The sequence below is a fragment of the Myotis daubentonii genome, chromosome 9 (genome assembly GCF_963259705.1).
Source record: "Myotis daubentonii chromosome 9, mMyoDau2.1, whole genome shotgun sequence".
Taxonomy (NCBI): Eukaryota; Metazoa; Chordata; class Mammalia; order Chiroptera; family Vespertilionidae; genus Myotis; species Myotis daubentonii.
In genome coordinates, this window is record NC_081848.1 from 38814634 (window position 1) to 38833143 (window position 18510).

At 39.2% G+C, this 18510-nt stretch overlaps 1 protein-coding gene across 6 annotated transcripts in view; it reads left to right on the forward strand.

Annotated features, from left to right (window-relative positions):
* The window catches only part of RSF1 (remodeling and spacing factor 1), a 141968-nt gene that overhangs the window by 89187 nt on the left and 34271 nt on the right, over positions 1-18510 (forward strand). For 4 of the 6 annotated variants that reach the window (XM_059708348.1, XM_059708351.1, XM_059708352.1 and 1 more), the window contains 4 exons: positions 6146-7911; positions 9792-9998; positions 12595-12669; positions 17325-17429. In XM_059708348.1, coding sequence (XP_059564331.1) covers positions 6146-7911; positions 9792-9998; positions 12595-12669; positions 17325-17429 — 2153 coding nt within the window. The remainder of the gene's footprint in view (positions 1-6145; positions 7912-9791; positions 9999-12594; positions 12670-17324; positions 17430-18510) is intronic. The other 2 variants (XM_059708349.1, XM_059708350.1) reach the window with 2 other exon arrangements.

An 18510-nucleotide genomic window follows, 5' to 3' on the forward strand; every position in this document is an offset into this window, starting at 1 on the left:
CCTGAGGATATTTTTCCATTGATTTTCAGAGAGAGGGAAAGAGAGGGTACTACTGATGTGAGAAAAACACACATATTGGTTGCCACCTGCATGCACCCTGACCAGGGCCTGGGCCAGAGAGGAGCCTGCAACAGAGGTTTGTGCCCTTGACTGGAACCAAACCTGGACCCTTCAGTCTGCAGGCGAAGCTCTGTCCACTGAGCCAAATTGGCTAGGGCCAATTTGCATTTCTTTTATTTTTATGTCACAAACAATAGGAGACAGACCACAATACTTAAGAGAAAGATTTGTGCTCATTTTGGGGTGCGGGGGGGGGGCGAGTTAAGGGGAGAGGAGATTAAAAAAGGAAGAAGGGGGAGAGGGAAGGAAAAAAGCAAAAGCTCTTGTGATTTGAGAATTTGTTAAACTTTTTTTTTTCTGATTGAGTTTGTTGTGCCTTGGATCAGAAAGAGAACATTTATCATATATAATTTTGGGCATAAATTTTGAACCTGCACATCCTGCATAAAAAGAACATATACTGATGGAAAAATTTAAAACTGTAGATAATATCTGAAACTTAAGGTCTTAGAGGAGCTGGGGTGCTCCGGGCCTTATGAATTCCCAAACCTCTCCAGCTGAAGCTAGCTCTCTTCCAAGACAAAACTCCACAATGCCCTTTGTCCAAACTGTGGTAATCAACTCCAAATTAAGTAGGATGGGAGCAGCAGTGACGAGCAAAAAAGGACGTTCTAATAAAAGTACGGTAAAGGAATAGGGTTAATCTCATAGTGTAGATCACTTTAATTTTGAATACTTTATAAAAATAACAGATGGGGAGCTCTAGATCTATCAAATTAGAAAAACTACTTGACAAAAATAATCAACTAAAAAGGATCAAGGTAAAATGTTATAGGATTACAAGAACAAGAGAATAAGGAACAGAATACCCCCTACAGAAAATGAAAGCATATCCAAAAGACATTCTCACAAAACATATGAGAACTATAACTTCATCGGTTGTAGAACTCAAGAAATAGTTAAGATGTTTCAAAAAAGCAAAAGAAACATCTGCCCAAACATATGCAAGAATTATTGTCTTTAAAAAATAGTAAATGGGCCCTTGCTGGTTTAGCTCAGTGTTTAGAGCCTGAAGGGTCCCAGGGTTGATTCCGGTCAAGGGGACATGCCCAGGTTTCAGGCTCAATCCTCAGTGGGGGATGTGTCGGAGGCAGCTGATCAGTGATTCTCTCTCATTGACGTTTCCATCTCTCTCTCCCTCTCCCTTCCTCTCTGAAATCAATAAAAATATATTAAAGAAAAATAAAATAAAAAGAATGACCAAGTTTAAAAAAATAGCAAATGGTAGCTGTATTTTTTTTTAATAAAAAAGAAATGAAGAACGAAGTAAATTTAGAATTCTAGAAAACACTGCTCACATTGTCTGAGCACAAGCATATATGCAATCTTATAATCTGTAAAGATTTGAGAGAAAGAGAGAAGGATTTGAATATAGGCAAAGAAAATACAACGGGTCTCTAAACAAAAAGTCAAAGCAAGGGTACAGACAACAATACTAGACTGTGTTTAACAAAACTTCCTGAAATAAAGATGGGAGTCTGCATGTTGAAAAGACACTGTATACCTTGGAAAATGAACCCAGAACAACTAATACCAAGACATATTCTAGTAAAGTTACTGTTTTTTGAAGAAAGAAATACTTTAGTTATCCAGACAAAGGGACCAAGTGACTTAAGGGAAAGAACACCAGGCTGCTCTATGCCAGAAGAAAATGTCATAGTGTATATCAGGGGGGGGAATTAAGACAGGATTTTATGTCCAGCCAAATTGACTTTCAGATAAAGACTGCAGATAAACTGTTTCAGTATCTATTTTCCCATTAGCCTTTCTTTAGAAATCTTCTAGTAAATGAGTTTCAGATAGCCAGAATTACTAACAAAACATCAGTAGTGGGTGATATAGAAATAAATATAATTGTATTCATTTGTGTGGCTTGATATACATTGATATATTCTCTACCTCTGTTTATGAGAGGAATCTAAGAATAATGACATCCCAGTAGCAATAAGCCCTCTTAGCTTTAGATTTGTATTTTAAAACTAGAGGCCCGGTGCATGAATTCGTGCATGGGTAGGGTCCAGCCAGCCCACCCTTGATCGGGGCCCAATCAGGTCCAGGGGGTGCTGCGGGCGGTTGGCTGGCCCCGCCCCTGATCAGTGTTGGGGGGCTGATTGTTGGCGGGGCCAGTCGGCCCCACCCTCAATTGGGGTGGGGGGCTAACTGGAGGTAGGGCTGGCCAGGAGGAAGTGTTGAGGGAGGTGGGGGGGGGCAATCGGGCCAGTTGGCTGTTGCAGTGTGTGTCTTAGTGACTGGTCGTTCTGTCGTTCCGGTCGCTTGGCTTTTATATATGTAGACTAGTAGCCCTGTGCACAAATCCGTGCACCAGTAGCTTGCTGCCCCGCCCTCCTGTAGCTCCCCCCGCCCCCTCTCATAGCTTGCTGCCCTGCCCCCTCCTGTAGCTCTCCACCACCCTCTTGTAGCTCGCCTCCCCACCCTCCTGCTGATCCGTGATCTGGTCGTTACGCAATCAGTCGTTATGCTTCACGGTGTAACAACCATTTGCATATTACATCTTTATTATATAGGATATCATTCTCCAATAAAGGGAACCAGCAATCCTAAGAGACAAGACTGATTCAGAGGAAGGGCATATAAAAAACAGCATGAACCTGGAGCATCTTAGATTGGCGGAAACTAATACGTGAACAAAATCAGAGTTGGGGATAGACACTGGATAGATAACTAGCAATGTCCTTCACTGTTAACTTATATAGAGCATTCGGTGTTTTGTTACACAGTGATTCTGTCTGGGATGGTTTGGAAAGCACATAATAAGTGATCAATAAATCTTTGTTCAATAAATGAATGAATTGGCTTTAAAAATCTGTAGTACATAACACTTCTCTTGATTCATCTCAGGTTTGTCAAGCACTGTTGTTGCTGCATTGTGAGTTTTGAAGTTTATTTTTCCTTGAGTTTTGTCACTTCAAATTTCATGTCTCTTAAACTCATTTGCATCTCTTTTATAGTTTCTTTTAACAAAACTTTGGGGAAATGCTTGTATGACTGAATGCCCTTTTTACCAGTTATGATTGTTCTTTAAAGGTTCATTTCTCTTATGGTCCTCCTGTTCATTATACAGTTTTAGGGACACGTCTATGATGGTAATTGTAGTTATATAGTAGTAATTATTGTCATGTTTTTCTCTTAAAAGAACTGAGCCAAACATAAAAATACCAAGGATTTAACATTTTTTAATAAAGAGAAATGTGAGTTAGTGAAGGTAACTTAGTCCAGCTGCTTTATTTGTAGACGAAGAAATGAGGACCAAAGAGTTTGTGATGTGTCCAAAGATACACCACTAGCTGAACCTAGGAGTCTTGAATCTAATGTTACTCCTCATTTTTATTTTGCCATGTTGTCACTCAAATCAAAATCAGTTTAAAAAACTGAAGAGAAATTTTCATTCACCTCTTCCAAGTAAAAATATAGGTGTCATTTTGCCTGGCTGGAGTGGCTCAGTTGGTTGAGCATCTTCCCATGCACCAAAAGGTTGCCAGTTTGATTCCCAGTCAGGGCACATACCTGGGTTGCGGTTTTGATCACTGGTCAGGGAGCATATGGAAGACAACCTATCAGTGTTTCTCTCTCACTTTGATGTTTCTCTCTCTCTCTCTCTCTCTCTCTCTCTCTCTCTCTCTCTTTCTCTCTCTCTCGGCTGATTCTTGGATGAGGATTAAAGAAAAAAATAGAGGTGTGACTTTTATTCCTTTTTTAAAATACAAATTTGAAATGTAACTGTAAATTTAAGGTGTACACCATGTTACTTTGACACACATATATTATAATATGGTTGCTATTGTAATGATATTTATCACATTACAGACTTACAGTACAATATGGTCATACTGTCATTTTACCTATTGGGTGAGAGTCATAATGAAATCCTGAGTTGCTTTCTGAACCAAAATATATAGAAGAAATATTAAATTGTGTTCAGTAAACTCTTAGTATTAGGCTGAAGTTATTTTTAAATATGGTATTCTATATCTTAATTGTTAACCAAGAAGTTCTTTTAATTAGATTTGCTGATATGCTAACCAATCTCAGTGAACAGGAATTTAGCAAACCTACTTTATCAGTGGGAAAGGGATGACATATCAATTAGGTAATTACTGTGATGTCTTTAATTTTATTAGCAGCATGTATAATTAAATCACTAACAATGTAAAGAGGGAGGAACAATACTTATATTATATCTCAGGGTCTAAATGGTTCCTAGTGGTTTTTTAATTTTTATTTGTAGCATGATTGAGCATAAAAGAAATAGTTTACAATAAAATTTCACTTTTTAAAAAAATAGTGAATTCTTGTACAGTGGGGCCTTGACTTACGAGTTTAATTCGTTTCGCGACTGAGCTCGTAACTCAAATTACTCGTATGTCAAATCAATTTTCACCATTACAATGAATTGAATGCTGGGCTGATGTTGTGGCGTTCACTGTGACGTTCGCTGCGCCAACTAGCGGTGGGGTATCTGAAGCTGACTCGTAACCCGAATTTTAGCTCGCAACTCAAAGCAAAATATCGGCCGAGAGACAGCTCGTATCTCGAAAAACTCATTAGTCAGGACACTCGTAAGTCAAGGCCCCACTGTATAAAATATTTCCTACTTCATTTCATTTCTATCCATTCCATTTTATTGCCATGAAATACATTATAACAGTAGTTTTTCAACTTGCGAGAATCCATTCTAATTTTTTGTAACTCTTACTATCTTGGTAAACTTCATTTAGAATTGAGGTTTTTCAGTTGGCAGGATAGGGTGAGGTTCTACGCAAATGTAAGTAAATTTAGAATTCTAGAAAATACTCCTTAAATTGTCTGAGCACAAGCATATATGCAATCTTATAATCTCACATATAGATTATGCCACTTATTAAATATGGCTTTTGTTTAAATTTGCACTATTAGGTACTCTGTAAACATTGGACATACGTAATCAATAAAGTAAAAAAGACTTGACAGATAGCTGACAGACAACCCTGGCCAGTATTGCTTAGTGGTTACAGGATTGAAATGCATACTAAAGGGACGCAGGTTTGATTCCCAGTCAAAGGCACATACCTGGGTTGTGGGTTTGCTACACCCCGCCCCCATCAGGGTGCGTGTGGGAGGCAACCAACTGATGTGTCTCTCTCACATACATGTTTCTCTTTTTCTCCCCCTTTCTCCCCCTCTTCCACTCTCTGAAAAGCAATGGAAAAAATATCCTTGGGTGAGGATTAACAACAACAACAAAAAGAATTGACACATAGACCTAATAGTTTATTTGTAAAATATTAACTCCTGGAATGTTAATAGCATTTAATAAAGTAAATTATAATAAAACTACATTAGGGAGTGTTATATGATTAAGTGTAATTTTTGGATAAAGCATTTAATATAAGAAAGTACTAATGTTTCAATGAAAAAAATGGCAACATGATCATAACTTTGTCAAAAATATACAAGACTAGAAGGAAGTAACTTAAAATATTAGTAATGATTATCTGTGGGTATTAGGATTATGGGCATTTTTTCCCTCTGTTTTTCATTTTCTGTACAGAATTATGTTAATTTTATAATCTGAATAAAACATAAAACAAATTTTCCCACTGCCATTCTCATGGTGCCTCAATGAAAAGAAGTGCTCAATGACTTACAAAGAACAATCGTCAGTTCTTCAAACAAATACAGTTTTTTGGAAATGTTTCACATAATATTTTTAGTTTCATATTTTTGAGCCATATTTTGAGCTTATATAAGTTATTTGAGCTGAATAAATATTTGCATTCCATTGAGAACACTGAAGCTAAAATATAAAGCATAAATCTGAGTCATTCTAAATAATAGTTTTTTAATATCTAGAGGTTATACTTTAGAGTAATTTTCTTTAGTCACATTTTATTTTTTATTGTTAAATGTCCAGTGACAAAAGTTATCTCTTTTATGAGAGAAACTTCAAATGGAAATATATGTTAGGCTTTTTATATTTTATATATATTGATTGCTTAGATTCATGTAAATTTTTTCTGATTTTTAGAGGAACAGAAAGAAAATGAAAAGAGGAAAAGTGAAGAGCAGCCAGTAGATTCAGAAAACTGTTCTATACCCAATGCTCTGGAAGAAACAACTGTGAAAATAGAAAAAGAAGATGAAAAGGAACTTGTGAAAATGCCAGTTATAGTAAAGTTAGAAAAACCTTTGCTGGAAAGTGAGGGAAAAAAGATTTTCAAAGAAGAAAGTGATGCCTTCAAGGAAAATGTCAAACCCATTAAAGTCGAAGTGAAGGAATGTAAAGCAGACCCTAAAGATATCAAAGGAGGTGTGGAGAAGCTGGAGCCCGAGAGGCTGGAGTTTGGTGGCAATGTTAAATCTACTCAAGAAATTACTGAGAAGTCTACTGAAGAAACCGAGAAACTTAAAAATGACCAGCAGGCCAAGATACCACTAAAAAAAAGAGAAATTAAACTGAGTGATGATTTTGACAGTCCAATCAAAGGACCTTTGTGTAAATCAGTTACTCCAACAAAAGAATTTTTGAAGGATGAAATAAAACAAGAGGAGGAGACTTATAAAAGGATCTCTACAATCACTGCTTTGGGTCATGAAGGGAAACAGCTGGTAAATGGAGAAGTTTGTGATGAAAAGGTAACTCCAAATTTTAAGACAGAACAAATGGAGACAAAGTTTTATGATACAAAGGAAGATGGCTGTAGCCCCTCTAAGGATAAAAGTGTCATCGTGGAGGGAAATGGAGCAGACTCCTTAAATTCTGTCATAATAAGTATAAAAAAAGGTGACCTGGAGAAAGAAGTGGTCCCTTTAGGGAAAGATGCAGAAAGTTCAGTATCAGCTGTAGAGACCCAGAGTCCAAAAGAACAGACAGAGGAAACTGGTCCTCCAGAAATGGAAACCTCTCTCGAGGCTTCTGACATGGCAACTGATCTCTCTTTAAAAACTGCTTTATCTGCTGCTGAATCCCATACCATGAAAGTTGAAGAGAAGTCTCCCAAAAATAAGGATAAGCGCCCACCAGTCATAGAATGTCTTGAAAAGTTAGAGAAGTCCAAAAAGACCTTTCTTGACAAGGACCCACAAAGATTGAGTCCAATACCAGAGGAGGTTCCTAAGAGTCCTCTGGAATCAGTAACGCTGGGCTCTCCTGGGGCAGCTGAAACTTCCTCGCTGTCTGACATGGCTGGGCATTGTGAGAAACCAGCCTCAGAAAAAGATATGGTGGAGTGTCAGAGCACAAGTTCTGTTGAGGGTCAGTCCCTGCAAAAAACAGACTCAGAAGTTCTGAAAGCGGATTCTGAATCCATGAAGGTAGTAGAAATGGACAACCTGGACAATGCCCAGACCTCTGGTGCAGAGGACCCTTCTGACACAAAAGGTTCTATGCAAAAAAACAAATTTAAATATAAGTTGATTCCTGAGGAAGAAACCACTGCCCCAGAGAACACAGAGATAACCTCTGAAAGGCAAAAGGAGGGCATCAAATTAACAATTAGGATATCCAGTCGGAAGAAGAAGCCAGAATCTCCTCCCCAAATTCTAGAACCAGAAACCAAGCAAGAGAAGTCTGAAAAAGAAGAAGAGAAAACAAATGTGGGTCGTACTTTAAGGAGGTCTCCAAGGATATCTAGACCCACAGCCAAAGTGGCTGAGATCAGAGATCAGAAAGCTGATAAAAAAAGAGGGGAAGGAGAAGATGAAGTGGACGAGGAGTCAACGGCTTTGCAAAAAACAGACAAAAAGGAAAATTTGAAAAAAACGGAGAAAGATATAAATTCTAAAGTAAGCAAGGTAAAATTTCTCCTACTTTGAGATTTAATTTTTATTTAGAAATATTTGGCTGTAGGTATTTGTAGCTTTTGCTTTTGACTAAAGTCATTCAAAGAAAACTTTAAAAACACACATATCTTCCTATATCTGAGATGTCTTTTCTTAGTAGTTATCCCCAGACATTTTATTTCCGACTGTCTAATTATCGTTTAAACTTTTTCTTTATTACAGGCAACAAAGGAATATATTCTTTCTGCAAGCTACTCAAATAATACCCAACCTATAGGATTGAAAAATGAAAATGTCCTATAAACATTAGTAGCAGTTAGTTTTTAATTCTTTTCCCATACATTACTGTGTATGTTCATAAATATCTATACACTTAAAAAATAAATTGAATCAAATATGTTCATTTTTATCTGAGTTTTTCACTTAACAGTGTCTATTTGAACTCTTTCCACATCAGTAAGATATAGTCTACATTTTGGTTATTAATGGCCACATAGTATTCCATAGTGTAGATATAACTCAGTTTCTTTAACTCCTCCCTTATTGATTGACATTTAGGTTGTTTCCAATTTTTCACTATTGCAGGCAATGCTGCTTTGAAGATCATTTTGGACATGAGTGAGTATTTCTTTAGAATAGACTCCTAGAATTGGATTTGCTGGGTCAAGGGGCATGTATATTTTATTTTTTGACAGTTATTGACACATTTCTAAAAATGGCCCCATTATGTACCCTCTCATTACGGGTATGAAAGTGCCTATATTCCCCAATATAAAATATTAGTCTAAGGAGTCAGAATTTTTTTCTGATGTCTCTCTTATTTAAGCAAAATTTAGTACCAGTTTTTGGCTAGTCTATGGAAGTTTGTTATAATTAGAAGTGCTACTTATATTTTTAATTTATTTAGTGATCAGATTGTTCATCTTTGTAAGTGATCCTCTATTGCCTGGAATACTGAATTTTTAATTGTTTACTTTGAAAAAATTTCCCCTTCTGCTAGAATTTTGTTGGTCTTTGATAAGGACTTATACTGTAGAAATTAATTTAAATATAAATTTAAAAATTGTGGCCTAGCCGGTTTGGCACAGTGAATAGAGTGTGGCCTCTGGACTGAAGGTTCGGGTCCCGGGTTTAATTCCGGTCAAGGGCACATGCCCTGGTTTCGGGCTCGATCCCCAGTAGGGGGCATGCAAGAGGCAGCCAATCAATGATTCTCATCATTGATGTTTCTATCTCTCCCTCTCCCTTCCTCTCTGAAATGAATAAAAATATATAAAAATTGTGCTACCAGTAAGTAAAAAGCAATTTACAACATTATAAACTTACTCTGAATAATATGTTTTTTAAGTTTGTCAGAATTTTTATGTGCATTTCTGAACCATTAAAATTTGTTATATTAATCTCTGATGTGGAAATTTAAAACTTTGTATAATTAAAATGTGAGAATATAGTGCTCTATTATAGAGCCTTTAAAATGTGCATGGCCTTTGACCCAGAATTCTCTTCGAGGAATTTATCCTAACTACAGAGCTATGTGTAAAAGTTTATATTTACAAGGATACAGTTGAAAAAATGGGAAACTACCTAAATGTCTGTCTAGTAGAGGACTAGAGAAATACAACTACAGGATGGCATATTATATAGTCTTTTACAGTGATGTTAGGAGAATATTTTATGACTAGGGAAAATATAAGACAATGTTTATCATAATACCCTCCAAAATAGAAAACATAGTGGGAATGTATATCAAAATTAAATAGTAGTTATATCTGTGAAGATGCTACAATAATTTTCCTTTTCTTTATGTATTGACTAAATATTCTGCAAGGAACATATAATGGTTTTTTTTTACATTCTTATACAAATTATATCAATTTTTTATTTTATACAAGGTAAAAACCAAAGGCAAAGTTCGATGGACTGGTTCTCGAACACGTGGCAGGTGGAAATATTCCAGCAACGATGAAAGTGAAGGGTCTGACAGTGAGAAATCATCTGCAGCTTCAGAAGAGGAGGGAGCAAAGGAGAGTGAAGAAGCCGTCCTAGCGGAGGATGATGAACCCTGCAAAAAATGTGGCCTTCCAAACCATCCTGAGCTAGTGCGTAATATTCACCTCACTGGCATGCTATGGTTTTCCAAAGCCTAACTCTTCTAGGCTTGATCATGATTTAAATTTTTTAATGCTGCAGAGCTTGTGTGTACAAAATAACCTTTATTTCTATTTCTTAAATAACCCAGTTCTGGAAAGGTCAGGATCCTGCTTTTATTCTGCCTAGCTAGCTGTTGTTATTTCCTCTTAATAAGAATACACTCCTAATTTCTCACAAATCTATGAAATTATTCAAATATTTCTGTCCTGTTCTAAAGTGCCAGCTATAAATAAGGCCTGAGATCTTATTGCCTTGTTGTAACAATGTATAACTCAAGTAGTTAACCTGGTAGGACTTACATCTTTAGGAAATGGGCAATTCTAAAAAACATTTAAGAGCACAAATGTATTCAGATATAATTTCAGAAGGATAGTGACCAATTTACATGGAACTTTCTTACCCAGAAAGTAAGTAACCTAAATCACGAAAACCAGTTCCTACATATATACATATCCTATCTAATAAAAGAGAAACATGGTAATTGGCGTACAACCGCTACCCTTCCCATTGGCTAATCAGCGAGATATGCAAATAAACTGCCAGCCAAGATGGCGGCCGGCAGCCAGGCAGCTTGAAACTAACATGAGGCTTGCTTGCTTCAGTGACGGAGGACTCCAACATTCCCCGCCTGCCGCTGCAGGCCTCTGAGCTTGTGGTTTAAGAAACATTGTAACGAATATAGAAGCTAAACAAAACCCCAGAAACCTGCTTTCAGCTAGCCGGGATCTCAGAGCTGGAGTTGATACAGAGTTTCGATTATAGAACGGAAACAAACCAGATACCTGCTTTCAGGAGCGGAGGCCTAAGAGCTGGAGCCTCAGAGCTAACGCTGGCCCAGAATAAAATAAAAAGAAAAAAAAGAAAAAAAGGAGCAGTTGGGAGGTTCAGTCCCAACCTGAAAACAGCCCTCAGCCCCTCACCCAGACTGGCCAGGCACCCCAGTGAGGACCCCCACCCTGAAGGGTGTGTGACCAGCAGCAAACAGCCATCATCCCCTCACCCAGGCTGGCCAGGCACCCCAGTGGGGACCCCCACCCTGAAGGGTGTGTGACCAGCTGCAAACAGCCATCATCCCCTCACCCAGGCTGGCCAGGCACCCCAGTGAGGACCCCCACCCTGAAGGGTGTGTGACCAGCTGCAAACAGCCATCATCCCCTCACCCAGGCTGGCCAGGCACCCCAGTGGGGACCCCCACCCTGATCCAGGACACCCTTCAGGGCAAACCAGCAGGCACCCACCCATGCACCAGGGCTCTATTCTATATAGTAAAAGGGTAATATGCCTCTCAGCACTGGGATCAGCAGAGCCGCGAGGCCTCCCGGCACTGGGATCAGCGTGACGGGGCAGTGCCCAAACCCCCTGGAGGCCTTGCGGCTCTGTGTGTGACAGGGGGCGGTGCCCCAACTCCCCTATCGGCCCTACTCTGTGCGTGACAGGGGGGAGCTCCCCAACCCCCGATCGACCCTGCTCTGTGCGTAACAGCGGGGAGCTCCCCAACCCCCTGATCGGCCTGCTCTGTGTGTGACAGGGTATGGAGCCCCAACCCCCTGATTGGCCCTGCTCTGTGCGTGACGGGTTGGCGCCGCAACCTCCCCATCGACCCTGCCTTGAGTGTGACAGGGGGTGGTGCCCCAACCCCCCAATCGGCCCTACCCTGAGCGTGACTGAGGGTGGCATCGCAACCTCCCAATCCGCCCTGCTCTGTGCATGACAGGGGGCGGCGCCCCAACTCCCCAATCGGCCCTGCTCTGAGCCCAACCAGGGGCTGCACCTAGGGACTAGGCCTGCCCTCTGCCACCCAGGAGCAGGCCTAAGCCAGCAGGTCGTTATCTCCCAAGGGGTCCCAGACTGCGAGAGGGCACAGGCCGGGCTGAGGGACGCCCCCCCCCACCCCGAGTGCACAAATTTTTGTGCACCGGGCCTCCAGTATATATATATATATATACTGGAGGCCCGGTGCATGAGATTCGTGCACTCGGGGGCCAGTGGGGGTCATCACTCAGCCTAGCCTGCGCCCTCTCGCAGTCCACGAGCCCTCGGGGGATGTCCGAGTGCTGGACCTAAGCTGTTAGTAGGACATCCTTAGTGCTGCCATGGAGGTGGGAGAGGCTCCTACCATTGCCGCTGTGCTCGCCACTGCTTCTGGCTGAGCAGCACTCCCCTTGTGGGAGCACACTGACCACCAGAGGGCAGCTCCTGCATTAAGTGTCTGCACCCTGGTGGTCAGTGTGTGTCGTAGTGACCAGTCATTCCACCGTTCAGTCAATTTGCATATTAGCCTTTTATTATATAGGATTTCTACAATTCATAGTGCTTTCTAAAGAGCCTATTGAAGAAACACTCATGATATGCCCAATTCTATGCAACTATTCTGTTCTTTTGAGTACATTTGACTTTAAAGGCAGGCTCCAACTATTAAATAGAAGGAAATGTAAAGAAAGAGGATTCCACATGGGTAGAATTGTGTGGATCAGAAACGTTTTGAGATCCTCTAAAGTTTGGAAAATTCATATGAAGTGGTTCTCCAAGGCTCTTTTTTCCTAGAAAGCAGTGTGGTGTGATGGGAAAAGCATGGACCAGACAGACTTGGCAGCAGATCCTGCTTCCACCACTTATCAGGTGCTCTCTTCTCTGTATCTTGATATCTTCATTATATAAATAGGAATAATACCACATACTTCTTCTGAGGGTTGCTTTTAATGTTACGTAAAGTTGGCCAGCGCATCTATTATGTGTTGAGTTAAAGTTTTTTGTGATTTACTTGTTTTTTTTCTTAATGTTGAACTCATATATGGAAACTTAATCAGTGAAGTTTATCATATCCTAGTAGTTTCAGAGGGTTCAAGTAAAAGATATAAGAGGAGAGTAGATGCTGGAATTACTCTGATAAGACCCTTCTAAGCATTTTTATGATCATCAGGCTGTGAAAGTTAGGTCAAGATTTTTGTGTGGAGGAAAGCCAAAAGAAGATATGAGATAGTAGTCTTTTCTGCCCTTTAAACCAAGTGAAAATCAACACTTGTACTCTTTTTCTGTTGATTCCTAATATCCTTTTTTTTTTTTTAATCCTCACCTAAGGATATTTTTCTATTGCTGTTAGAGTGGAAGAGAAGGGAGGAGAGAGAGAGGGAAGGGAGGAGAGGGAGAGAGAGGGAGGGAGAAAGAGAGAAACATTGATGTGAGAGAGACACATTGGTTGCCTCCACACATACCTCGACCAGGCCAGGGATTGAGCCTGCAACCCAGGTACATGCCCTTGACTGGGAATCGAACCCCATGACCCTTTGTTCTGTGAGCCTACATGCTAACCACTGAGCAAAACCAGCCAGGGCTCCTAATATCTTTTTTTCTTCTTCTTCCAGAGAGGAAGGGAGAGGGAGAGAGAGATAAAAACATCAATGATGAGAGAGAATCATTGATCAGCTGCCTCCTGCATGCCCACTCCTGGGGATTGAGCTCGCAACCCTGGCATGTGCCCTTGATCGTAATGGAACCCAGGACCCTTCAGTCCTCAGGCCGATGCTCTATCCACTGAGCCAAACTAGGTAGGGCCTAATATCTTTTTAAACTAAGAGTGCATTTTAACTGAGGCAGCTATAGATGTTGATGACAAACGGGTGTGAGGAAATGAGAAGTAAGGAAATGAGGTGAACAGAAATGACATCGAGAAGATGAAGTTGCACCTTTCTTGGCACATACAGGATTTTTATTTAGTCAGTTATCTTAACAACTGCTCTAAAAATCCTGTTGCTGGTTACTGTGCCAAAAGGGAATATCAATTGGAAACTGGAGATCCTAAATGGCAGATTTCTTATGCCATTTGTTTAAGGATAATCTTAAACTGCCAAGCAATTATTATGTGTTAAGTCGTAGGGAAGTGAGTCTGAATTAGAAAGACATGGTCCTTGTCCTCATTGAGCTTACTGCAGAAAAGCAGTAAATTTATAAATTAGTGTAGAATCCAGATGCTGTAGTCAAAATACATGGATTGCTTGAGGCTTGGAAATCTTGCATAGTAATATTTATTTTAATGGGATTTTACCTTCATTGAGGAATAGAGATAATTACTGTTTTAGAGATAAATTGATTTCTAAAAATTAAATTTTGTTATTTGAAATTTAGATTATGCTTTAATGTAGAAACAATTTGATAAATGGAATCAGGTGCCCAGATTTGTCTACATATGCCTATGTAATCAAAAAAATCTGTTAGTCATATAACAGATGTATTGAATTCTGGTATTGGCAGCAAATGGTGATACACTGAAGAAGGGGGAGGGTACTTTTTCACTTTTAAATCACTGCACATGTGTACACATTCCACTCTCCTCCCTTCACCCACCATAGTATATGTTAGCAATTCAGAAATTACTTTACATATATACTGGGTTTAAACAAGTGAATGAAGTGTAGATAATAGGAGCAGGTTTTCTCATTGTCAGCAAAAGTAGTTACAGATAAGCAAGGCTGAAGGCTAGAATAAACTCTATGGTGCTGGATTAGAGCTGGAGATATTAGTATAAACTTATACTTATTTCAGTATAGACATGTGCATATGGATTGCTATACATATATGTATTTCCTAGCTCTGTTCTCTGAGATAATTTAGAAGCAGTGATAACCATTAGCAGTGAGCACTCAGCATTTAAATTTTGCTTTCTAAATACCATTTTCCATTAAAGGAACCGGGGTTTTGAGGAGAAATGGCTAATTCTCAGGCTCGGGTAGAGAAAATATAAGATACTAGTGACCCGGTGCATGGACTCGTGCACGTTGAAAGGAAATTAATTAGAAGGTGGCCTACGGGGTGGGACTGTGCAAGACATGCCCTGGAGCCAACCTCCCGCGGTTCCTCCCCAGCCGGCCGCACCTGGGGTGATGCCATGGCTCAAAAGGCGTCTGCGGAATTAGCAGGGTCGCTCCGGCAGGTGGGGTCCCTTGGTTTGGCCTGCGGGGATCAGGACAAAACCGGCCTCCGACATCCCCTGAGGGGTCCCCGAATGCAAGAGGGCACTTGGCAAAGTTGCTGTCATACAGGGTGTGGAACACAAACGCAAGTGTGCAGTGAACCAGATTCAGTGTAACAGTGCCCCAGCAACAACATAACCCATGGCCAAAGGTGGGATTGCACAACCCTGCGAATAATTGGGTTCCCTCCTCTCTGGTTTTGGGGTGTGTCACCTGAGAACTGCTGCTGCCAAGTCACTGCAGCTCAGTAGCTCCTATGTTGGCAGCCCCTGGTGGTCAGTGCGCGTCATAGCGACCGGTCAGATGGTCAGACACTTAGCATATTAGCCTTTTATATAAATAGATAAATGTGTGGAGTAAGGAAATGCTTCAAAAAAAAAGATGCAGCCCTAGCTGGTTTGGCTCAGTGGACAGAGCGTCGGCCTGTGGGTTCAGTTCTGGTCAAGTGCACATGCCCGGGTTGTGGGCTTGATCCCTAGTAGGGGGCATGCAGGAAGCAGCTAGTCAATGATTCTCTCTCATCATTGATGTTTCTATATCTCTCTCTCTCTATCTCTCTCTCTCCCCCTCTCCCTTCCTCTTTGAAATCAATAAAAATATATTTTAAAAAAAAAGATGTAAATGACACAGCCAACCTGGAGCTCCCAGTGTGTCCATAGCTAGAACAATTTGAATTTGACAAGTAGTAATTTTATATTATAACCCAAAGAATAAAATAAATATTCATTAGTTCACCTTGATACAAATACATAATTGAATAAACGAGTCAATGTGGGATAAGGGGCATAATTTCTTTACAGAAGAATTCCAAATAACAAATGTAGAAGGCATGAGAAAAATAGAGAATCCCCATTAGAACACCACAGTAGTAACTATTGTAAGCAAGTACTAAAACTTGTGGGTGAAACCTGAAGGAAAAACAGGATATTTGCGTAGCTTCAACGTATTATTCATTGCTGTGTAAGTTTTATCTTCTATCGACAAATTCTTTGATAACGCCTTCCTCTAGATCAGTGGTTCTCAACCTGTGGGTCACGACTCCTTTGGCGGTCAAACGACCCTTTCACAGGGGTTGCCTAAGACCATCCTGCATATCAAATATTTACATTATGATTCATAACAGTAGCAACATTACAGTTATGAAGTAGCAATGAAAATAATTTTATGGTTGGCTCACAACATGAGGAACTGTATTTAAAGGGCCAGAAGGTTGAGAACCATTGCTCTAGATAATGGAGCTTAATTCCCCTCCCCAATGAGTATGGGCTGGGTTTATCACTTCTAATGAGACTAAAGTATGGAAAGTGAAAATTAGTAACTTTAAAGTAATGAAAACCAACTACTGGAACCAAGTGATCAAGGTTAATTATCACCAGTAATTAGTCAGATTAATACCATGTATCCCCAGATATGACACAGTGAGCAGGACACTTCATCTTTGTGGGATTTTTCTCCAAAATCCATAACTTCAGTCTAATCAAGAGAAGGTATCAGACAAACCCAGGTTGAGGGGAGTCTACATAATATCTGACTAGTATTCTTCGAAGTATAAAGTCTGTTGTTGAGTTAATAATATTGTACTAATGATGATTTCTTAGTTTTGGTAAATGTACTGTGATTATGTAAGATGTTAACAGTAGTGGAAGCTGAGTAAAGAGTTTATGGGAACTCTACTATCTTTGTAACTCTTCGGTAAATCTAAAAAATAATTTAAAAATGAAAAGTTTTTTTAAGTCAAATGTTCATAAACATACCATTTTAAATTTTAGAGACTTGGTCATCTTAAATAACAAAAAAACATCAGTTTAAGACTTTGTATTTGAACATGATGATCCTAAGAATAGTTCCTTTCCCCTCTTCCTACAGTTCCTTCTACATTTAAACTTATATGATAAAGTGAACCATGAATGATTCTTACAGATTTCTAATTGAAATGCTATTTAAAGTAGATTTTTAAATTCCTATGTATGGTAGGGTAGTTTGTGATGCTTGTGCTTTATATAAACTCTTTTATAAAAAATTTATTGTTGCAGCCCTCATGGCACATTGGAAAAGAATTGTAACTCTAGTTCAGAAAGAACTTGCTACTTTTCACTTAATTTTATAGTTTACCATTTTCTTAATTTTTTATTTTTTATTCTTTTTTTAATGGCATGTTAGATCCCTAATTATCAGAGCTTTTTTATTATGCAAATAAAGAGTATAGTATATTTCTTATTATAGTGCTAAGAAATATCTTTATTTTAACTCAAGTCACTGAATTTTAGTCATTGAGTTAGGTTGGTGTTAATATCTGGTTTATTTCAGATTCTTCTGTGCGACTCTTGTGACAGTGGCTACCACACTGCCTGCCTTCGCCCTCCTCTGATGATCATCCCTGATGGAGAATGGTTCTGCCCCCCTTGCCAACATGTATGATCTAGCACACATCTCTTTTTCCAGTCTTTGGTTTTATAGTCAAATTAGTAATACTTCTTGACAGTTGCTAAACATTTTATATCTTCAAAACAATTTGTAAATATGGTTTACCTTTTGTTTAAATTTCTGTGAAATTAGAAACTATTGAAAAGGCTACCCTTTACTATTATCTCTTAGGTCTTCCCTTAATTTTTTTAAAAGTAATTCTAAGAAGATCTGTAGTTTTTGTAAAATTATAGTCTCTTCTCCCCCTTCACATTTGTTAAAGGCACAAAGAGCCCCAAATTAAGATAATATACAAGCTAAGAAATAGTTTCTTCATATTATGTATCCCTTTGTGTCATCCTCCTTTTCATTTCTTTCTGCCTCCCTTTGTCAGTAGTTTTGTAGATGGTTTCATGAATTATATACCATTATGATGGTCTATGAATAGAAATATGGATCCTATTTATCTCTTATTTTGAATCAGGTGAATTATTTCTTTAAGTTGAAGAACAGGATATTTTTGTGCACTGTGCCCAAGGGGTCCTTTCTCTCACAAGCCCAGTCTCATTTTGGTTTAAAAATAATGGGCTGTATTGCATGTTTCAGTGAAGTGGACTTCTCTGGCTTCGCATAGCTTTATCAGTTAAAATTCTTCAGTTCTGTTCTGTCCCAGTAATCATGTGGCATGGTTTTGTAGAGTTTTTCTTTCTCTTTTTTAAAACTAGTGATTATTGGCACCATTATATTTCATTGTGCATATAACTCTCTCCCTTAAAAATGTTTTGAGATTTAAAAAATTTTTAAATCACTATTATGTATACATGTTGAACCAAATGCTATTTTAAACATTGATTTCTGCCCACAAGGAAGGCATGAATGTGTTTTCTGGCAAGGTTCTAAGTTTCTCTAATATGTACTTTATATGAACGATACTGTGCTCATCTTCAGTTCAATGAATGTTGAGGGCACCACTTTATTTAATCAAACACGAGGACATATCAGTGTTCACCCATATGTGGCCCCTTATCAGCTCTCATAGCATAACTATCCACAAGTTAACATGCAAGTGACAAATGATTGTGGAAAGGTG